At 50.4% G+C, this 22,741-nt stretch overlaps 2 protein-coding genes across 10 annotated transcripts; one reads left to right on the forward strand and one right to left on the reverse strand.

Annotated features, from left to right (window-relative positions):
• Window positions 1–690: 690 nt before the first annotated feature.
• On the forward strand, window positions 691–10,888 carry NLE1 (notchless homolog 1). 3 transcript variants are annotated; one of them, NM_001280520.1, is made up of 13 exons: window positions 745–777; window positions 913–1,056; window positions 2,967–3,184; window positions 3,719–3,798; window positions 5,143–5,219; window positions 5,393–5,490; window positions 5,840–6,032; window positions 6,536–6,671; window positions 6,818–6,864; window positions 7,581–7,783; window positions 9,531–9,690; window positions 9,788–9,858; window positions 10,502–10,886. In NM_001280520.1, the coding sequence occupies exons 1-13, from the start codon at window positions 760–762 to the stop codon at window positions 10,512–10,514; spliced, it is 1,458 nt and encodes a 485-aa protein (NP_001267449.1). In that variant the 5' UTR covers window positions 745–759; the 3' UTR covers window positions 10,515–10,886. The 3 variants fall into 3 exon arrangements, with proteins under 3 accessions (XP_016786087.1, NP_001267449.1, XP_063654154.1); XM_016930598.3 differs by lacking the exon at window positions 2,967–3,184 and having other exon boundaries at window positions 691–777; window positions 10,502–10,888; XM_063798084.1 differs by lacking the exons at window positions 745–777; window positions 2,967–3,184 and having other exon boundaries at window positions 817–1,056; window positions 10,502–10,888.
• FNDC8 (fibronectin type III domain containing 8) lies at window positions 9,289–21,454 on the reverse strand. 7 transcript variants are annotated; one of them, XR_010152904.1, is made up of 6 exons: window positions 21,061–21,454; window positions 15,544–15,919; window positions 13,295–13,531; window positions 12,399–12,671; window positions 11,014–11,817; window positions 9,289–10,139 (listed from the first exon to the last, which is right to left on the reverse strand). XR_010152904.1 is itself a non-coding variant. In XM_001174400.6 (4 exons), the coding sequence occupies exons 1-4, from the start codon at window positions 21,267–21,269 to the stop codon at window positions 12,519–12,521; spliced, it is 975 nt and encodes a 324-aa protein (XP_001174400.2). In that variant the 5' UTR covers window positions 21,270–21,454; the 3' UTR covers window positions 12,221–12,518. The 7 variants fall into 7 exon arrangements, 2 of the variants coding, with proteins under 2 accessions (XP_001174400.2, XP_016787486.2); XR_010152907.1 differs by having other exon boundaries at window positions 9,327–10,139; window positions 11,663–11,817; XR_010152908.1 differs by having other exon boundaries at window positions 9,327–10,139; window positions 11,663–11,817; window positions 13,322–13,531; window positions 21,061–21,370.
• Between the last annotated feature and the right edge of the window lie 1,287 nt (window positions 21,455–22,741).

The raw sequence follows: 22,741 nt of genomic DNA on the forward strand, positions 1-22,741 counted from the left end.
GCCACCACGCCTGGTTAATTTTTTTGTATTTTTAGTAGAGACCTGGTTTCACCATGTTGGCCAGGCTGGTCTCGAACTCCCGGACTCAAGTGATTTGCTCGCCTGGGCCTTCCAAAGCGCTGGGATTACAGGTGTGAGCCACCACGCCCAGCCTTGACTTGATCCATTTTTTAAAAGGATACTAATTTCTAGGCTAGGCGTGGTGGCTCACACCTGTAATCCCAGCACTTTGGGACACTGAGGCTGGGGAGTGGGGGACTTGCTGCTTGAGTTCAGGAGTTTGAGACCAGCCTGGGCAACATAGTGAGACCTCGTCTCTACAAAAAATGAGAAAAAAATAACCGGGCAGGGTGTCATGTGCCTGTAGTCCAGGCTACTCTGGAGGCTGAGGTGGGAGGATCGCTGTGCCAGAAAGTTCGAGACTGCAGTGAGCCGTGGTGGCACCACTGCCCTCCAGTCTGGGCGACGGAGTGAAACTCTGTCTCAAAATGAAATTAAATTAAAATGGGGCAAGAATCCCTGTTGTGAAGAGTCAAAAGTTTACTGTGTCCTCTAAGACCCTGGCGAAAAATAAATGTGAAGGCTGTTGAGGGGCGGGAGGAGCACCAGGCAAGCCCATTTCTAATCCCTGAGGCCGTGCGCAGCGGGACCCTTCTCCTCCCCAACAGCAGAGGGCGATGTGGCCGGCGGCGACCCCGCCCGACCACGGAGACGGCGCTCTGTCTGCCGGGCTCTTTCTCCTCCACGTGGGGACGCAGGATGGCGGCGGCAGTGGCGGTGGGTGTGCGTGGATGGGGGCGGGGGGCGTCGCCGCGGGGCGCTAGGGCCCGGGTCCCTGAGGCCTGAGAGAGGCGAAGTGGGGCCCTTCTGGGCGGGCGACCAGACTGACTCCCGCCCCACTTGCTCGCGCAGGACGAGGCGGTGGCGCGCGATGTGCAGCGGTTGCTAGTGCAGTTCCAGGATGAGGGCGGGCAGCTGCTGGGTTCCCCGTTCGACGTGCCCGTGGACATCACCCCGGACAGGCTGCAGCTCGTGTGCAACGCGCTACTGGCCCAGGTAAGTGGCTGGCCAGGGCGGCCTCGCATCTCCACCCCCGGGCGGATGCGGTGGGGGAATCATATTACCGAGGGTCTGCGGTTCCTGGTCCCCCGCTAACGGACTGTGGTGACCCACCTGGCGTGAGTTCCCACCTATGTCAGAGATGGAATCAGTGGCATAGCGCTTTACACGCCAACCAAAGGGGTCCACCTGTGGAGAGGGGCCTAGCTTTGAACGCACCGGATGCTGTATTTCATTGATTCTTTGTCACAGTCCCCCAGTCTGGGACACGTTAATATCCCCATTTTACAGCGTGGCCCGGAGGGACTCAATATTTTGCACGATGCTGTGTAGTAGGTAGCAGATTTGGAATTGGAACCCAAAACTATCCGAATACCCATGCTTTTATTTATTTATTTATTTACCTTTTTTTTTTTTTTTTTGAGATGGAGTCTCACTTTGTCGCCAGGCTGGCAAGCTGGAGTGTAGTGGCGTGATCTCTGCTCACTGCAATCTCTGCCTCCCAGGTTCAAGCGATTCTCCTGCCTCAGCCTCCCGAGTAGCTGGGACTACAGGCGCGCGCCACCACACCCAGCTAATTTTTGTATTTTTAGTGGGGACTGGGTTTCACCACTTTGGCCAGGATGGTCTCGATCTCTTGACCTCGTGATCCGCCCGCCTTGGCCTCCAAAGTGCTGGGGATTACTGGCGTGAGCCACCGCACCCGGCCTTTGCTTTTAACCTTTAAGCCAGTGTGTTTACTGAAGAGCTGCCGGGGGGACTGGGGAGGTCCTTAAAATTGCAGTTCCTGGACCCCATCCCAGCCTTACTAAACCAAACTCTGGGATGAAGCAGAAAGTCTACATTTTTTAACAGGCGTTTTGGGAGCTTTTTACACAAATATAGTGTAGTGTGGTAGTTTGGGAAACACTGCATAATGCTATGTGCTAATCCTATCTTGGACGTAAAGAACCTGAATTAATCATTGGCAATAGGACATCGAACTAATTACCTAGTTGTTCTGAGCCTCTGCTTTTGAAAACTGTCAGTGGGAATATTAGTATCTACTTCCCAGGGTTGTTATGAGATGCAGATAAAGAATTTCAGGCCGGGTGCAGTGGCTTATGCCTGTAATCCCAGTACTTTGGGAGGCTGAGGTGGGCAGATCACTAGAGGTCAGGAGTTCGAGACCAGCTTAGCCAATATGGCGAAAACAGTCTCTACTGAAAATACAAAAATTAGCCAGGCGTGGTGGCAGGCGCCTGTAGTCCCAGCTCCTCGAGAGGCTGAAGCAGGAGAATTGCTTGAACCCAGGAGGCAGAGGTTGCAGTGAGCTGAGATCTCACCACTGCACTCCAGCCTGAGTAACAGAACAAGACTCCATCTCAAAAAAAAAGAAAAAAGAATTTCCAAGTGCTGTGTAAGTGTCCTACAACTGCTGTTCAGTGACTTAAAAGGTCTTGCTAGGCTGGGCACAGTGGCTCACGCCTGTAATCCCAGCACTTTGGGAGGCCGAGGCAGGTGGATCACCTGAGGTCAGGAGCTTGAGACCAGCCTGGCCAATGTGGTGAAACCCCATATCTACTAAAAATATAAAACTTAGCCAGGCGTGGTGATGGGTGCCTGTAATCCCAGCTACTCGGGAGGCTGAGGCAGGAGAATCTCTTGAACCCAGGACGCGGAGGTTGCAGTGAGCGGAGATTGCTCCACTGCACTCCAGCCTGGGTGACAGAGCGAGACTCTTGTCTCAAAAATAAATAAATAAATAAATAAAAGGTCTTGCTCAATGGGCAATGATGGGGGTATCCCTAGCACGATGGCTGAAAAGAAGAAGCTTCACCTCCCACAGCTCAGTGGGGAGCATCCCTGGCAGAGGGTGCCCCTGCACATCCATTGATGCGGGTTTGTCCTTTACCATTGTCCTTCAGGAGGATCCCCTGCCACTGGCTTTCTTTGTCCACGATGCTGAGATCGTCTCCTCACTGGGGAAGACGTTGGAGTCCCAGGCAGTGGAGACAGAGAAGGTCCTAGACATCATCTACCAGCCACAGGCTATCTTCAGAGTCCGGGCTGTGACTCGCTGCACTAGCTCCTTGGAGGGTCACAGTGAGGCAGTCATTTCTGTGGCCTTCAGCCCCACGGGAAAGTAAGGACAGCTGCAGATTCATGGAGGGGGTATGTGGGGGTGCAGTCTTTGCCTGGTTTGGGGACCGTCTCCCAGAGTTATAATTGATGGGGCCTCAGGGCTGCCTACCATAGACCCAAGCTCTGGACTCAGCTTGCAATTAAGGGACTTCCTCAGTAGGGCATGGTCCCCAAAGGCTGCTTAAGGACCCCTGCCTTGGACAAACCTTTCCTAGACTTGATTTTTCAAGATCTGAGCTGTGTGACTTGTATAAATCACTTAACCTTTCCGAGTTAATTTTTCATCTGTGAAACTGGGATTAGTTGCTTCTCTCAAACTTAGAAAGGTAACGAGAAGCTTCAAAAGCTGGTTATAGCTGTGGAGAGGAAAGAAATGGCCTCCTGATGTATTCTCCCAGAGGACAGCATCAGTATTGTCTTTCTCCCTTCCAGGGGCAAGGAAAGAGTCCAGTTCCATATTCTATTCACAGAAAGTGATTGAATAGGTGGCAGAAATGCACATGTGCAGTGTCAAGCATCCTCTCTTCTTCCCCAGGTACCTGGCCAGTGGCTCTGGAGACACCACCGTGCGCTTCTGGGATCTCAGCACAGAGACACCACATTTCACATGCAAGGGTCAGTATGCAATTAGCCATTTAGGGGGTCTTCTTTTTTTTTGAGACAGGGTCTTGCTCTGTTGACCAGGATGGAGTACAGTGGTGCAGTCACAGCTCACTTGAACTCCTGGGCTCAAGCCTTGAACTCCTGGGCTCAAGCAGTCCCCCTACTTCAGCCTCCAGAGTAGCTGGGATGACAGGCACTTGCCATCACACCTGGCTCGTTTTTTGTTTTCATAGAGATGAGGGTCTCACTTTGCAGATTACAACCCCTTAATATCCAGTTGGCGGCTGTCTGTTCCTAGGTAGAGACCATGTCCTTGAGCCCAGCCAGCCACTTAGACACAAGCAGAAACTGCACCAAGGAGTCAATATGGGACATGGCGAGAGGCTGACTGACTGCTAGCAAGGAGAACCTGGTTTAAATCCTGCCTCTGCCACAGTGGTTTTCAAACTTGAGCACAAATCAGAATTGCCCCGCCTCAGGGGCTTGTTAAAATGCAGATTGCTGGCCAGGCGTGGTGGCCCATACCTGTAATCCCAGCACTTCGGGAGGCCAAGGCAGGCAGATCACTTGAGGTCAGGAGTTTGAGACCAGCCTCGCCAACACAGTGAAACCCCATCTCTACTAAAACTACAAAAATTAGCCAGGCATGGTGGCGTGTGCTTGTAATCCCAGCCACTCGGGAGGCTGAGGCAGAAGAATTGCTCGAATCTAGGAGGCGGAGGTTGCAGTGAGCCGAGATGGCACCACTGCACTCCAGCCTGGGTGATGGAGTGTGACTCCATGAAAGAAAGAGAGAGAGAGAAAAGAGAAGAGAGAAAAAAATACAGATTGCTGGGCTCCACCCCCAGAGGTTTAGTTCTATTGGGCCTGGGGTAGGGCCTGGGAATCTGCGTTTCTAACAAGTTCCCAGGAGATGCTGATGCTGCTGCTCTGACGACCACACTTGAAGAACCACTGCTATACCACAGATTAGTTAAGTGACCTTGTGTGTGTAGGGCATGTTCCCTTTCTAAGCTTCAATTTTCTCATCTGGAAAATGGGGATGATAATTCTTGCTTTGCTCCGTAGCTTAGAGCTCTTGTGAGAAATAACAAGGGATGACATGTACAAAAACACTTCATAGCATGTGTCACATAAGGAATCATTAGAGAGTGATGGTGTTATCCATGCAGCAAGATGCAGAGCTCTAACACTTGGGGTGCGTTCTATCCATCCCCAGAAAGCCTCATCGCTCCTTTTGTTCAATCATTCATTTATTCAAATGGTTAAGGAGTACCTGGCACCTGACAGGCACTGCTGGGCACTTGGGATAAAGACAGATGTAGTCCCTTATTTCTCCCTCCTCTGCTTTCTTAGGACACAGACACTGGGTCCTTAGTATATCCTGGTCTCCAGATGGCAAGAAGCTGGCCTCAGGCTGCAAGAATGGCCAGGTAGGTAGTTCTCAGGGTACCTAGGCAGAGACTCAAGGGGGCCTTCCTAGGGGACAGTTCAGAATCAGGTTCAGGAGTCTTCGGGGAGGGTTGGGTGGGAAGTGGTAGGCAGGGATTTTGGTGGAGCCAGAGACCTGTTGGGGAGGATTATTCAGTGAGCTTCTGTCCTTCAGATTCTCCTCTGGGACCCAAGCACAGGGAAGCAGGTGGGCAGGACCCTCGCTGGCCACAGCAAGTGGATCACAGGCCTGAGCTGGGAGCCCCTCCATGCGTAAGTGACACTGACGGAGCTGGGACAAATGAGCCAGGGGATCAAAGCCATCCCCTTTCCCTGCCCAATGCATAGAAGTTTTACGTGAGGGGACAAGATGGGCAGCCTGAATGACCGTGATGGCTTGGCAGGCATGGGGGAAGGGTCTCGGGCAGACCTGCATTGCTGCTTGGGAGAGGGTCTCATCACAGGGTCTGCTGGTTGCAGTCACCTTGCAGTGCACCCGGGTCTTGGTGTCAGAAAAGCTGTCAAAAGATTGTCCATGGCCTTTAAGTTGGGAATGGGGAGGTGCCATGGGCAGACAGATGTTGCCAGGTCACAGATGAGGTCACATCTCCCTTCTCTCCAGGAACCCTGAGTGCCGCTATGTGGCCAGCAGCTCCAAGGATGGCAGTGTGCGGATCTGGGACACAACTGCAGGCCGCTGTGAGCGCATCCTCACCGGGCACACCCAGTCGGTCACCTGTCTCCGGTGGGGAGGGGACGGGCTTCTCTACTCTGCCTCCCAGGACCGCACCATCAAAGTCTGGAGAGCTCATGACGTAAGTGCTGGGAGGGTTCAGAAACCAGTCCAGAAAATCGCAAGTCACAAGATGCTGGCACTCAGAATGACCTTGACATCAGCGAGTCCAGTGTTTCCCAGACGTGTGCTGGGAGCCCTGGTCTAGGGAGGTGTTTTGGGAATGAGGAGTTCTGTGGTTGGTGCTGCACCATAGTGGAGATTGCAGAGTCCCCATGAGATCGTCACACTCTGGAAATTCCTCCTGTAGGACAGCTGTTGGGCTTTATCAGATCTACCATATCCCAAATGTATTGGACTGGAGCCGTTTACTCTGACATCCCTAACTCCTCTTCCATGAAACATTTTCATGATCTCGACTCCATTTTACAAGTGGGGAGAGACTTGACCCCAGAGGGGTGGTTTGATTAAGATCACAATGCATGAGTGATGATGATTATTAGTCTTGTACCACCCGTCTCCTGGGGCTAATCGCCCAGGCGTGGGGAGGAGTGTGTGTGTCTGACCTGACTCGCTCTCCCGTAGGGTGTGCTGTGCCGGACTCTGCAAGGCCACGGCCACTGGGTGAACACCATGGCCCTCAGCACTGACTATGCCCTGCGCACTGGGGCCTTTGAACCTGCTGAGGCCTCAGTTAATCCCCAAGACCTCCAAGGATCCTGTGAGTGATTGGGAGAAGGAAGAGCAGGGGCTGATTGGGAAGGAGCCAGTTCTCTAGCTTAATGGAGAGTGTTTGCTCTTTGTGTTGGATTTTCTTATCGGCCTTCTTCCTCGTCTCCTTTTCTCCCCTCCGGTACCTGGTCACAGTGCAGAAGTTGAAGGAGAGGGCTCTGAGCCGATACAACCTCGTGCGGGTGAGTGTGTGCCAGCCACATGCACCCCTAGCTCTGTACCAGTCCTTAGCCAATCACTAAAACCCTCTCAGACCCTTCTCCCTTCTAGACCCAGCTCAGAATGTACCTATTCCAAAAAGTTGTTCTTCATAATCCTAGTTTGCAATCCTAAAATACTAATGTGCTAGAGATCATTTTATTTCGTTTTTTGTTTAGTTTATTTGCTTGTCTATTATTACATTTCCAACATGCTTCTTTTTTACTTGAATTTGTTGTTTAAGATTGTTCACACATTCGCGTTCAAAAAATACAAAAGGTAGATCGCGGAGTCTCCCGTCTCTATTGTAGCATCCAGTGCCACCAGTATCCTGAATCACCTTCCAGAGATTTAATATACAGACACGTGTCTATATACAGTATATATGTATAAGCACACACACACATGCATACATACATAAAATCCTTCTTTTAACACATTATTTTGTGCCTTTTTCTGTAATTATGTATCTTAAAATTTTTTTCTACATGCATGTAGAGTTTCTTTTTCCTTTTGGATGAAGTGACTTGCCTGGGGTCACATGCGAGTGAGTGGCCAAGCCAGTCCTCATTGCTCCTAGCGCTGGCCTCTCTCTGTCCCTGGCATTGAGTAATCAGGGTGTATGCTTGCTGCCAAAGTCGGGCCCTCCTCCTTCCTTCTGAGACCACACCCAACACAGTGTGCTTTCTGCCTCCCCTAGGGCCAGGGTCCAGAGAGGCTGGTGTCTGGCTCCGACGACTTCACCTTATTCCTGTGGTCCCCAGCAGAGGACAAAAAGCCTCTCACTCGGATGACAGGACACCAAGCTCTCATCAACCAGGTGCTCTTCTCTCCTGACTCCCGCATCGTGGCTAGTGCCTCCTTTGACAAGTCCATCAAGCTGTGGGATGGCAGGACGGGCAAGTGAGTAGGGGTGGGTACTGCTTCTCTGTAAGGAGTGAATGGTGGGAGGGGCTTGGCACTGCCACTTACTAGCTGTATGGCCTTGGCAGGTGTTTGGATTTCCTAAGCCACTGTTTCCTCTTTGGTAATATGCAGACCCCCTACCTCTCAGCTTTGTTACAAGGTGTTTGTTTGTTTGTTTGTTTTTAGAGATGACTTTCACTCTGTCACCTGGTGTTCAAGTGGCTCGAGTGCAGCGGCACGATCTTGGCTCATTACAACCTCTGCTTCCTGGGTTCAAGTGATTCTCCTGCCTAAGCCTCCCAGGTAGCTGGGATTACAGGCCTCCGCCACCGTGCCTGGCTAATTTTTGTATTTTTAGTTGAGACGGGGTTTCACCATGTTGACTAGGCTGGTCTTGAACTCCTGAGCTCAAGTGATCCAACTGCCTCGGCCTCCCAAAGTGCTGGGATTACAGGTGTGAGCCGCCATGCCCAGCCTAGTTACACGGATTTAATGAGACAGTATGTTTAGGACCCGCACTAAGTGGTCACTAAAAATGCTAGTTCAGGCTGGGCGTGGTGGCTCATGCCCATAATCCCAGGAGTTTGGGAGGCCGAGGCAGGCAGATCACCTGAGTTCAGGAGTTCGAGACCAGCCTGGCCAACATGGCAAAACCCTGTCTCTACTAAAAATACAAAAATTAGCCAGGCATAGTGGCACGTGCCTATAATCCCAGTTACCCCGGAGGCTGAGGCAGGAGAATCATTTGAACTTGGGAGGCAAAGGTTGCAGTGAGTCGAGTTCACACCACTGTACTCCAGCCTGGGCCACAGAGTGATACTCTGTCTCAAAAAAAAAAAAAAAATGCTAGTTTATGTCTTAGGAGAGAAGTGATCTTAGAGCTAGCTGCTGAAGAGGTAGGGCTGTAGCCCTGGAGAAGGTGAAGTGGTGGTAGGTAGGCTTGTGGTACAGTTGTTACTTGGCCCTCCTCAAAGTGTGGGCCACAGACCAGCGGCATCAGCATCACCTGGGAGCTTGATAGAAATGCAGAGTCCTGGCCCCAACTCAGACCTTGTGGATCTGATTCTTCATTTTAACAAAGTTACCAGGTGACTCTGCTACCCACTCAAGTATGGGAACCCTTGGTGTGATGAGGCACAGTGCTCTTGGGGTTAATCGGATTAGAGGAGAGGCAAAGCCACAGGCAAGGGGGAGAAAAAGAGCCAGGGAAACCTTGTTAGGGCTAAAGGGGGGACCTCTGCGTTAGTCACTGTGTTTTCACACAGCAACCCTTTAAGATAGGTAATTGGGTTCCTTTTTAAAATAAGGAAAATGAGTCTCAGAGAGGCCTGATGGTTTGTCCAAAGAGAAACAGCTAGACTGTGTTGACGTGAAAGTTCAGAGGGCCCACTGTTACTCCATGCCACCTGTCAGCAGGCACTTGCTGTTTGGGGGGATGACAGGCAGATGGGCTAAGCAGATGGCCACGTTGGAGTCTAAGGCATGCAAAGTTGTGCAGGTATGGAGGGCAAGCAAGAGGCATGTTAGAAGCTACTCATTTGGAGAAGTTTTACAAATTGTAATGACTGGTAATGATTAAAATGGTCTGGGATGGGGACCAGGCAGTGTGATTTTGTAAAGGTTCCCAGGTATTTCTAACAGACAGCCGAGGTTGAGAACCACTGCCATGAGCGTAGGGGACCCTTCAGACGTGTTGAAAGATGTAACTCAGACTAAAATCCATCATCGTCTTCTCCTGGACCAGGTACCTGGCTTCCCTACGCGGCCACGTGGCTGCCGTGTACCAGATTGCGTGGTCAGCTGACAGTCGGCTCCTGGTCAGTGGCAGCAGTGACAGCACACTGAAGGTGTGGGATGTGAAGGCCCAGAAGCTGGCCATGGACCTGCCCGGCCACGCGGATGAGGTAGGGCCAACCCTCAGGCAAAGGAGGGACTGGGATTGGAGCCTGGCTGGCTGTCTCCCTCTCACCACCCCACCTGCCTTCCTCTGCCTCCCTTTAGGTATATGCTGTTGACTGGAGTCCAGATGGCCAGAGAGTGGCAAGTGGTGGGAAGGACAAATGCCTCCGGATGTGAGTGTGGGGGAAGTGGTGGTTGGCATGCACAGCCCTCCTACCCCTAAGGTCCTTCTGTGCACACTTTCCCTTACAGCATAGAATTCCGCAGGGCCGTCCAGGTGCTCAGACTGTCTTGAGGAGGCGTGTGGAGCCAGATTCTCAGTGGGCAAGTGGGAGGGCCACAAGTGGGAGGGCCACCGGAACAACAGAGGCCACAGGACACCTCGTAGAGGGCGCGTCCAGGTCTTTCTGTCACTAGACTTCAGAGTCGCAAGACCTGAGTTCAAATCCTGGTTCTGCCATGGAGTAATCACAGAGAACTTGGTTAATCAGTCTCTTGGGAATTATCAAACCTTCACAGACAGGATCAAAAATAGGAGGGTCAACACTCTGGAAGACAAAGTGTTGTGTGCTTATAAGGGATTGTGACTGTTTGCTGGTGGGCATCCCGAGGGCCAGGCCCTGGGTGGAGGTCCTGGTGGCAGCAGGCAGTGAGTGGGCAGCCTGAGTTTGGGTGGGCAGAGCAGGGACGGTCACCCGGCTCTTGGTGACTCTGTGGGTGGACCACAGGCCGTCCGTCTGTTGACACTGGGATTATATGACGGCCTCCCTTTCCTAAGGTGGAATCCCCATCCTGACACCCTTCCCTTCTCCACAGATGGAGGAGATGAGACGGCCCGAAGTTCTCTCTGACCCCCACCTCGACTTGGCCTCTGCCAGCTGCCTTCCCTGCCAGAGAACAAAGGCTGAGATGGCAGTGCACACACCCTCCCCACCAGTGGGGACCTGAGAATGCATGTGGCCTGCTGTCCTCGATAGACCGGAATGGGGTTTTCCCACAGATCCCCGCCTGTGGCACACCCCAGAGCCAGAAATCGAAGGTCACAGGAAGTTGTCACTGAACTTGGCCCGTGTCTGCTACTCTGTACCTTGCTGGTACAGACAGGGGTGGTGGGCAGCCAGGCTCTATGAGTGGGCCCCTAGTGTCAGCTCTGTACAGGGTCAGATCCCAGGTTCTATGACCAAATAAATAACTTAAGTTTTGTGTGTTGGGTTCTAATTCCTTGTCCTAGAATCCCCATGACTCAATCAAGGACTGTGCTAAATCAGATTGTCCAGCCCCCGCCCTTGCACTGGACTACGCCAAAACCACACTGACCAGGCACTTGCCTTCCCTCTCTTCCCCTGTGTCGGTAAGAGAGAGGCCAGTTGTGATAGTGGCCAAGGAGAATCTAGGGCTGTATTGTTGTCCACTGCAGTAGGCACCGGCCACATGTGGCTGCTGGCATGAAATAGAAGTGCAGTTCCTCCATCGCACTGGGTAAGGCCTCCAGTATTGGACAGCACACAGAAAGGTTTTCATCATCAAGAGAGTTCTGCTGGTCAGCCCTGCTCCAGGGGACGCCTCTGCCTTCGCATAGCACACTGCTTGAGGCCCTGCCAGGCACCAAGCACTCCCCTGGGCCCTTGGGATAGAGCGGGGAAGGTGATGGCTCTTCCAGAGGATTCCCTCAGATGGGGAGGCAGCAGTATGAGCTCTGAGCAGAAGTGGGTATGGTTGATACAGAGGAAGTTCTTTGCCACGAGAACTTTCAAGCAGTGAAAGGAATTCCCATCAGGACTCAGACCCCAGGCCGAGATCTTGCCCTGAATGTACCCTGCCTCTGCTTTCTCCTGCATCCCATGCTAAGCAGGGTCATGGTCTGAACTACTCAGATTGGATTTCCAAACCATCCTTGTATAAACTGCTCAGAACTAGCATCTTGCTCCTTCTTACCCTCCTCCACCCTTGTCTGTGCTTTTGGGTTTTGCGCGTCACCTAGCTGTGGTGCTTGGCCTCCACCTTGCACATCTCTGCAGTGAGGCTACATAAGAAGCGAACAAAACTATCAGCCACTGAGCTCCTTGGTGCCAGCTGTCTGTCTGCTGTGCTCTCAGACTGCACCAGGCCTGGAAGGTTCTCAAGCTCCAAAACTTTTGATGAGGAAACAACATAAGAAATGATTAGCCCATGCCCTCACATCTAGTAAGAGAAAGAGCTGGGATTAAACCAGGCCCTGCCCCAAAGCTTATTGTGCACTTTGTACCACATCCCTCCGTCCAGAGCTCAAGCTAGTTTGACAGTTCATGGGCCACCACGTCTGTCCATGACAGCTATTTCTGTATTTTTCTGGTGTAAGAACCTTTTAGTCTTAGAGCACCAGTCTCCCTGCTCCCCTACCCCGCCCCACTGGGGAAGGGGTGATGGCAGCATCCTATTGCCTAGCTGCCTGTTTTCTATCTCCCTACCCATGTAGACTCTGTCCTGGTGGAAGCTAGGAGGTGGGTGCCAGCCAGCGCATCGGAGGCTGTCTGCAGCATAAAGCAGACTTTAGGGTGCTGGATGACCTGCAGTTCTTTAATGAGGGACCTAGACCCAGCCCAGATTTGGGGGAGGAGGGAGTCTAGCAGCTGTGGGCAGTGGCTGAGCCTGGCATGGCCTGGCCTGAGATGCCTCCAGGTGAATGGGGCCCCTATCTAGCCTTGGCCCCAGCCCAGGGGTGGGGTGCCCATACCACTCTGCCAGGCCCCGGGCCCGCAGGGTGCTGGTGGTATGGTAGGTCTCATGGCTCTGGTTCCTGAGGGCCCAGGGTTGAAGCTGAAAGTAGGTGAGGGGTGTCCTGGGGCCCTCCCCCTTAACAGGGAAATAGGTATTCCAGATCCTCCAGCCTCCGCATCTCCTCCGGCCCGATGGACACGATCTTTTGCCGGGGTTCCTTGCGCCGCACGGTGATCTGGATGGGGTAGTTCTCAGGAAAGCTGCTGAAGTCAGTGGCCAGGGTTGCAAACTGAAGTGAAACAAGAAAACCCTTCAGAGTTCCTTCCCGGATCTGAACCTGGCTCTCTCTCTGTCTCTATCACCCCTTTTTTTCCTGTCTGCTGACTCAGACCTTAAACAGCCTTATCCAACCTAGCCATTGACGCAGGAAACAGGTGCAAAGATGCATGACTCAAGCCTGTACCTCCTCATTATGGGATATTTCCAACCAAAGGGCTGTCTCTACTCAGGCCTCTATACCCCCGTACCCCTATCCCATACCCAGGCTGTTCCCTTCTTCGTCCCCCTTTAGCCTCTTGTCTTCCCTGTTTCTTTCAATGCCCTTGACTTCCCAGCCTACTCACAATCATGGGCACTGAATTGCAGAGTCTAAAAACCAATGGCTTTGGAAGGGGAACATTATAGTGATGTTGAAAAATACATTCGTTTGCATTCCTAGTGGGCCCCAGAGTGGCTTAATCCTTAAACCTCCCAGAAGCATGCATTCTGGAATTGATGCTTCTTGACCCAGGCAGAAGGAAAGCTAGCCAGATGAGTCATGTGGGCATAGGGGTGTTCCCAACCTCCAAAGCCCTGGTTCCCTGGCTTTGGACTTCTCTCCACCCCCAAGGCCCCTCTTTTCCGAGGGCTCACTTTGTAGGGCTTGCACCACTTCCCCACCCCAGCTGTGTTGGCTGCACGGACACTGAGGCAGTAACACGTGTTAGGCTTTAGCTCCATCAGCTTGACAGTAGTGCCCAAAATCTTGTTGAAGATCCATGGACGATTCTTTGCCTCGGGCAACTCATTCTCCTGTGTCTTGGCCACCTCCTGTAACAGGAGCTGGTAGAAACTGACCGGCTGCTTGCCCAAGGCGTAGGTCCAGGAAATCTAGGGGAAGAGAGAGGCCCGAGGCTTCCTCAGATATGTCCTGTCCTTCCTGTCCCCTCACCCTCCCAACTGGGGTCAGGACGTCCCATGCCCATCCCCTGCTCCTGCTGGGGCCCAGGCAGGTCAGATGGAAGGTGCAAGGTACTGCAGCACTGAGTGTGGAACCCCTGCCCCGAAGCATGTACTACTCTCCTGGGCAGCCCCACCCACTTTAGGGTACACCCTCATTCCATATTTCTTATACGCCAGGGGTCCTCAACCCTTGGGCCACCAACTGATAGCAGTCCATGGCCTGTTAGGAACTGGATAGCACAGCAGGAGGAGATTGGTGGGCGAGCAAGCGAAGCTTCATCTGTATTTACAGCTGCTCCCCACGGCTCAGGGTACCACCTGAGCTCTGCCTCCTGTCAGATCAGCAGAGGCATTAGATTCTCATAGGCACGTGAACCCTATTGTGAATTGTATGGGAGGGATCTAAGTTGAATGCTCCTTATGAGAATCTAATGCCTGATGATCTGTCACTGTCTCCCATCACCCCCAAATGGGACCCTCTCGTTGCAGGAAAACAAGCTCAGGGCTCCCACAGTTTCTACATTATGGTGAGTTGTCTAATTATTTCATTATATATTACAATGTAATAATAATAGAAATAAAGTACACAATAAATGTAATATGCTTGACTCATCCTGAAACCATCCCCCCAACTGGATCCATGGAAAAATTATCTTCCATGAAACCAGTCCCTGGTGCCAAAAAGGTTGGTTCTAGACTCTGTCTAGACTCTGTTAGCTGAGAGGGACCTTAGAGATCATCTTATCGACTAGGTCCAGAGAGGTCAAGTGACTGGTCCATCATCATACAGCAATTAAGTGACAGCCAGGGTTCAAACCCATAGTTCCAGAGCCCATACACTTTGTACTACAATGGTTGCCAAGCCTGGCTAAGCATCTCAGGGAGATTTTGTAACTGCAGATTTCTGGGCCTGCTGCCTCCTGTCTGGTTTCTCCTCCATCTAGGCCAGTGGTTGTCAAACTTGGTGTGCATTAGAATACCCTGGAGGACTTATTAAAAGATAGATTACTGGGCTCCGCCCCAACAGTTTCTGACTCAGGAGGCCCAAATGTGGTGGAGGGAGATGAGAATTTAAATTTCTAACAATTTGCTGAGTGATGCTGACATTGTCCATCTGGAGAGCACTTTGAGAAACACTGCTCTGGGCCATCCAACAGTGGAATTCCAGGCATCTTCCCAAGATACAGCTCGAATTGCTTTCATCATCTGATGTGAAGCTTTTTACAAAGCTGTTCCCTATTACTTACAGAAAAGTCTATAAAGTAGTCTAACACTGGAGGACTCTGGAAGATGATCTCAGACTAACATTCCCCATCCTGTCCCCTGTCTTCACTTCCCATAGTGTAGGACGGTGTTGTTCGACGTGTAGCCCATGGACGGGAAGCCACAGCATCCTCTGGGAATCTGTTACTAATGCAAATTATCAGGCTTCACCCTAGACCCTCTAGGGAGGAGGCCCAGCAATTCTGAGTAGCCTCACTTGATCCCAGGTCCTCATCCAGGGCTTCTCACACTTTCATGTTCCTACAGATCACCTACCATCTTGTTCAAATTGAGATTTCCTCCCTCACTTTCCTGTGAGATTTTGCTAGGGTCCGCCCCTCCAGGGAATGCCTCCCCTCCTCCACCTCTAGATGTTTACATGCTACCTCTACATCCCAGCTCAGATGTTACCAAAAGCCACCAAGCTTATTCCCGCATCTGGAAATATCTTTCCCTCTGAATTCCTGGTGGCACTTGCTCTGAACTTTTCCTACAGCACTGAACCCTTTCTGTCTTGCACTGGAGTTTTTACAGACACATCCTCTCCCTTCCTAAACCGTGAACTTGAGGTCGACATGCAGGTGGCAGGCACCAGGCACCTTCTCACTACCCATGGAGCTCAGCTCAGTGCCTGGCACAATAAGCCTCTGCTGAACGCATGAGCAAGGGAAACGCACCACAGCTGTGGAATTGTTGACGGTGTGCTCAAAGATGAAGGGGGTGTCCGGCAGGTCCACAACCACAGAAGATTCTGAGTGCGTTGAGGAGGTTTCTGTCTCCAGCTCAGGGTTGTCGAGGTCCAGCAGGCCCCTTGTGGCCATCTGGGACTTCGATGGGCATGGGCAGGGGCCGAGCGCCAGGTCCTCGTTTTCTGCATTCTTGGCCATTGGGGAGAAGCTGAGTTTGTTCAGCTCCCCCTCCAGCATCCCTGCAAAGAAGCTGCTGTTGGGCTGGGTCACAGCTAATTTGATGGGGTTCAGCAAGGTGGATGAGAAGGCAGAGATGCTGGTCTCATCAGAGCTGCAGTCTGAATCCTCTACTGGCAGCGGCTTCCTGGAGCAAAAGGGGAGACAGGTGAGTCAGATGAAGGAGGCCACCCCAGCCCGTTCCACCTGAGGGCAGGCCTTGGGCCTGACTTACCAGCATCCCCAGCCATTTGCAAACAGCTTGGAACAGCCTCATTGCTCTATAGCATTGCATTAGACTCACCAGGGCACTTACTAAAAATGCAGACTTTTAGTCCCTGGTCCCCAGTTAGCATGGGACTAGAGAATCCGCATCTTTAATAAGATCCTGGCTGGGCGCAGTGGCTCACGCCTATAATCCCAGCACTTTGGGAGGCTGAGGCAGGCAGATTCAAGGTCAGGAGTTACAGACCAGCCTGGCCAACATGGTGAAACCCTGTCTCCACTAAAAACACAAAAATTAGCTGAGTGTGGTGGCTGGCACCTGTAATCCTAGCTACTTGGTAGGCTGAGGCAGGAGAATTGCTTGAACCCGGGGGGCGGAAGTTGCAGTGAGCCGAGATCACACCACTGCACTCCAGCCTGGGCGACAGAGTGAAACTCTGTCTCAAAAAAAAAAAAAAAAAAAAAAAAAATCCTTAGAAAATCCTGATGCAAGTGTTCTGCAAACCACAATTTAAAAAACATGCTAAAATGGCAAGTCCTCCCTCCAAAGTGGGGTGCAAATGCCCCAGGGAATAACCACAAAGATCTACTGGGGTATGGAAGTAATACATTCAATTTCACTAATGTTTATTTACTATTGTTTAAATTTTAATGGAATTACTAATATTTACTTACATTTTAGTGGCATTTAATAATACCTATTAATATCTAGCACGTAAAATTAACAGAAATACAAATACATATATGGGCCAGGCGCGGTGGCTCACACCTGTAATCTCAGCACTTTGGGAGGCCAAGGTGGGTGTATTACCTGACGTCAGGAGTTCAAGACCAGCCTGGCCAACATAGCGAAACCTTGACTCTACTAAAAATACAAAAAATTAGCTGGGTATGGTGGCGGTTGCCTGTAATTCCAGCTACTTGGAAGGCTGAGGTGGGAGGATCGCTTGAGCCTGGTAGGTGGAGGTTGCAGTGAGCCGAGATCCTGCCACTGCACTCCAGCCTGGGCAACAGAGTGAGACCCTGTCTCAAAAATAAAATAAAACAAATATACATATGTTGGTGTGGATGCTCAAAAACTTATTTCTTCCACTCTGAATTTTTTTAAATTATGAAGTATTTTAGACTTATACAAAAATATCAAGAATATTATATTAAACCTCCATTTACTCCTCATCTACCTTTAGAAATAAAATCTTATCACTATGGGTAAAGCCCCCCAGACACTTCTGTCTCCCACCAAAGTCCCCACCCTTCGACCGAAAAGTAATGAATACAGTAAAGTTTAAATTGTGTATTTATTACTCAATGTGTGTCTTTATAGGTTTCTTACATATTTATGTTATCCCTAGGCAAGATCTATTATTTTTCATGTTTGTAGATGTTGTACAAATAAAAGATATTATTCAGCACATACCCATCTGCAACGTGCTTTTTTCACTCAACTTTGTGTTGACATTCATCTATCTTGATACATGTAGCCCTGGTTCAGTCATTTTTACTGTTTTATGATTTTCCATTACATGGATATTTGTTTTTGTTTTTGTTTTTTGAGACAGGGTCTCCCTCTGCTGCCCAGGCTGGAGTGCAGTGGCACAAACTCCCGGGCTCAAGCCATCTGTCCACCTCCACCTCCTGAGTAGCTGGGACTACAGGTGCACATCACCATGTCTAGCTAATTTTTGTGTTTTTCTGTAGAGGCAGGGTTTTGCCATGTTGCCCAGGCTGATTTCGAACTCCTGGGCTCAAGCGATCCTCCCAAAGTGCTTGGATTATAGGTATGAGCCACTGTGCCCAGCCTATATGGACATTTGTATTGTTATGAGATGTTTGCTATTACAAAGAAAAACCTTGTACATGATCCCCACCACTTAACATTTCTTTTTTCTGTTTTTACTCTTTTTTCTTTTTTTTTTTGAGCTGGAGTCTCGCTCTGTCGCCCAGGCTGGAGTGCACTGGTGTGACTTCGACTCACTGCAACCTCTGCCTCCCTGGCTTAAGTGATTCTCCTGCCTCAGCCTCCCGAGTAGCTGGGATTACAGGCCCACACGGCCACATCTGGCCAATTTTTGTATTTTTAGTAGAGATGGGGTTTTACCATGTTGGTTAGGCTGGTCTCAAACTCCTGACCTCAGATGATTTGCCGGCCTCAGCCTCCCAAACTGCTGGGAATACAGGCGTGAGCCACTGCCCCCAGCCAAACAAAAAACAATATTTTTTTAACTGATGAAGAACACCAAGCCAAAAAGTTTGGCTTTCAAATCTTTTTTTACCTTTACCCAAAGTAAAATACACTTTCCATGGCAACTTAGTACATGCATATATACACCTATAACTAAGACAAACATTTCACAGACCAACACTTACTCTGTGTGCAATGGGCTCTGGAATTTCCAATTCTATTATAGTTTATTTTATTTATTTATTTATTTATTTATTTATTTATTTATTTATTTATTTTTGAGATGGAGTCTCACTCTCTCAGCCAGGCTGGAGTGCAGTGGCATGATCTCAGCTCACTGCAACCTCCGCCTCCTGGGTGAGAGTGATTCTCCTGCCTCAGCCTCCCGAGTAGCTGGGACTACAGGTGCGGCCACCATGTTCAGCTGATTTTTGTATTTTTAGTAGAGAAGGGGTTTCACCATGTTGGCCAGGATGGTCTCGATCTCTTGACCTCGTGGTCTGCCCGCCTTGGCCTTCCAAAGTGCTGGGATTACAGGCGTGAGCCACTGCACCCGGCCAGTTTATTTTTATCATAGTGGTCTTCACCAACTAGAAGGACTTCTTGACCCATTAATAGGTCACAATCCACAGTTTGTGGATCCCTTACTCCCATCCAGCCTCCCACGTCTTGGATGATGAACGGGCCAAGTTTTTCCTCCCCAAGTTCCAGCCTCATCAGCCTCCTCCTGAGAAATCCTGATTAGCCCAGATCCCCTATGCTAGCGCTTGGTGGACATTTGGAATAAATGATTCCCCCACCAAGGTCTTTTGTAGACTGAAGAGTCTGGGTATTAATGTCATATGTGCTTTAGATTGTCCTAATGAATTAATATTTCAGATTCACTTACTGCAAATGCTGGTACTGAAGCAAGCACAGAAGGCCGCTAGGCACTGGCTACATGCTGAACATCTCCTCCTCCTGATGTTCACAACAGCTCTGCTGGATGGGTGTTAGCCCCATTTGGCAAACGAGGGGCTGAGGGTCCCTGATCTGTTTTTTTTTTTTTTTTTTTTTTTTTTTTTTTTTTTTATGGAGCCTTGCTCTGTCTCCCAGACCCCTGGCTGGAGTGCAGTGGCACAATCTTGGCTCACTGCAACCTCCACCTCCCAGATTCAAAGGATTCTTCCGCCTCAGCCTCTTGAGTAGCTGGGACAACAGGTGCGTGCCACCACATCCAGCTAATTTTTGTATTTTTAGTAGAGACGAGGTTTCACCATGTTGGCCAGGCTGGTCTCAAACTCCTGACTTCAAGTGATGCATCTGCCTCAGCCTCTCAAAGTGCTGGGATTACAGGCATGGGCTACCCCATCTGGCCTCTGATCTTAATTAAGTTGTCTAAGACCATAAATCTCTAAGTGGCAGAACTTGGATCTGAGTTTGGGCTTCTAGTCCAAGATTCCCAGTATACCATGAAGTTTCCTACGAGCATCCATCACTTTAGCCATACCTGCTTGCTTACGGGCACTTTGGGGAATGGACACCACATCCCTCTCACATACTCAAGACCAGCTATGTAGTCTGTGGAGCCCAGTGCAAATTGAAGTACCCTGAGCCCCTTATTCAAAAATTCTGAATTTGAAGATAGTAACAGAAAAGCATTAAACTAAGCACAGGCCCCTTGTAAGTGCAGGGCTATTTGTGACTGCACAGGTCATTCACCCATGTGGTGGGTGACCTGCAAGTAATTCCCCCATCCCACATCACCCTGTACCACCACCCCTTCACTGGCTAACTCCTTTCCTTCCCTGGAGACTCAGCTCAAATATCACTTCCTCCAAGAAGCCTCCTTCAACTGCACCCAGTCTCAAGCTATACTAAGCCCCTCTGGTCCCTCAAGGCATCCTGTCCTGGCACTTACCAGACCATGCTATATCATTCTCATTATTGCATGATCCCCATCCTTTCACCCCTGACCTCCACATGCCAGACTGGGAGCTCCTTAAAGGCAGAGACTGTGCTTTCCAGCTCTACGTTCCCAGAACTTAAACACTGGGACAGACACCTTGCAGGTGCTCAAAGAGTTTTGTGGAATGAAGTAGAGGAAAACCAGACTTGGTGAGGAGGAACAGCAAAACCCAGTCCAAAGGAAGGCAGGCTACTGGGGAGCAGTCAGGTAGATGAAGGTACCAAAGAGAGAGGGTTGAGGAAGAGGAGCCATGGGTGTGTCAGGGGTTTGGTGATGGTGAGGACCACAGCCAGTCAAGGCAGGATAAGGAGCACTGTCAACAAACTGACTAATCCAAGAAGGCCTCCTGGAGTGGGAGCTCCATATGCCTCCAAGAAGTAATTTGGGGCTCAGGAATATATAAATAGATCCAACCTGCCCACACGCTCTTCTCTGGGAGTCAAGGAACTGGGTTGTGACAAGTCAGGGAAGTATAGATTCTTTGTCTCTCTGCCCAGCCCCCGGCTCCAGCCTTTCTTAGAAACTATAGGCATGGTGGCTCAAGCCTATAATCCCAACACTGTGGGAGGCTGAGGCGGGAGGATCGCTTGAGCCCAGAAGTTCAAGACCAGCCTGGGCAACATGGTGAAACCCCGTTTCTACAAAAAAAAAAAAAAAATTATATATATATATATATGAAAATTAGCCAGGTGTGGTGGTGGCGCGTCAATAGTCCCAGCTACTTGGGAGGTGGAGGTGGGAAGATCACTTGAGCTCAAGAATTCAAGGCTGCAGTGAGCCGAGATTGCACCACTGCACTCCAGCCTGGGTGACAAAGCAAGATCCTGTCAAAAAAAAAAAAAAAAGGAAGGAAGGAAAGAAGGGAGGAAGGAAGGGAGGAAGGAAGGAAGGGAGGGAGGGAGGGAGGGAGGGAGGGACCAGATTTGTGTCTTACAGTAGGTTGATGGTATCATCCTCCAAGAAGTTGACCAAATTGCCCTTTGAGACTAGTGGGAGTCCTTTGGTAGTGACGGTCCGGTTCATAGACTTGGGGTTTGGAAAGGGTTTTGGCAGTTGGTCAAGGGCATTCATCATGTTGAAGTTTTCTTTCTTCAGTACAGCCTCCTCCCCATCTCCCACTTGATGGAGTGCCTCTGATGCCATCTGGTTTGTTCGGGATGACACCCGTCACCATGCAGGACAACCCAGCTGACCAGAAGCAGAGAGAAACTGTGGGGGCAGTGGCCCACCTTTAGTTTGGGCAGTCTGCAGGTGCAATGAGCTGACTTCATAATCATCACAGAGTGTAACAATTACAGGCCAGCCTCCCCCCTTGATTTGAGGCTACTGCTGCCAGGCTAGCTATGTGGCTGGCCAGACCAAGGGCCAGTGTGACTGTGAAGCAGCATCATGAGAGGGGTAAAACCAAGGAACAGACTGCATGAGCCCTTGGGCCCCTTCCAGCTCTAATACTCCATGGTGATGGCAGCCCTGCCCTTCTCTGAAGATCTCAAAATGCCTGACACCTGTGTCCTTCCGCACTGCCCTGGGAAGGAGAATAAGGATGCTGAGAGACGGGCGTGGGATGTAGAGGATGGTGGTGTGGCCCTGAGAGATAGGCAGTATTGGAAAGTGTCTGTTGGGGAGGGAAACTTTGTCCGTAGAAGCTAAGGCTCTCTATCCTGAAACCATAGGCTGCAGACTCCACTGTGCCCAGTCGGTTAGTGAAAGGGAAAGCCCACATGGTTCATAGGGGTTCATGGCTCACATATGATCAGACTTCACTGCTAGAATTCTAAATGTGCCACACCCACACTCCTAAGTACTTTCCTGTGTGGAGTGACAATGGTGGCAGTTGCAGTGGGATACAGAGATGGGCCACACATGATCTCTGCTCTCAGAGAAACCACCTTACAGTAGGAAAACATGTACACAGCTTCAGGGGTGGGGAGGGGGGCTGTTAGAAAGCACTGGCTTTGCAGAGTCAGATGTGGATGTGAAGTCCAGCCTTGTGCCGCCTAGCTGGGTGACCTTTGACAAGTGATTTAACCTCACTGAACCTCAGTTTCTTCATTGGTGAAACAGGGATAAAAAATAGCGCCTCCCTCACAGATTTGTGATGAGATAACCATGTAAAGTTTTATTTCTTCCTATGGATGAGGCAAAGCAAAGGACATTAAAAAATACCAAATCATATCTTTTTGTGTGTGTTCTATATAACCAAGGTTTCTTACCCTTAAAAAAAAATAAAAAATAAAATAAAAAATAAAGGCCGGGCACGGTGGCTCACACCTGTAATCCCCGCACTTCGGGAGACCAAGGCAGGAGGATTGTTTGAGCCCAGTAGTTCGAGACCTGTGTGGGCAACATGGTGTAACCCCATTTTGTAGAGGCGAAACCTCTACAAAAAATACAAAAATTAGCTGGGCAAGGTGGCACGTGACTGTAGTCCCAGCTACTCAGGAGGCTGAGGCAGGAGGATCGCTTGAACCCAGGAGGTCGAGGCTGCAATGAGCTGAGATCTCACCAGGGCACTCCAGCCTGGGCGGCCGATCGAGACCCTGTCTCAACCAAAACAAAACAAACTTTTGAAAAATAGACGCAGGTGCCCTCTGGATGCTTTGCTGCTTCTTGAC

Source organism: Pan troglodytes, chromosome 19 (assembly GCF_028858775.2).
Source record: "Pan troglodytes isolate AG18354 chromosome 19, NHGRI_mPanTro3-v2.0_pri, whole genome shotgun sequence".
Lineage (NCBI taxonomy): Eukaryota > Metazoa > Chordata > Mammalia > Primates > Hominidae > Pan > Pan troglodytes.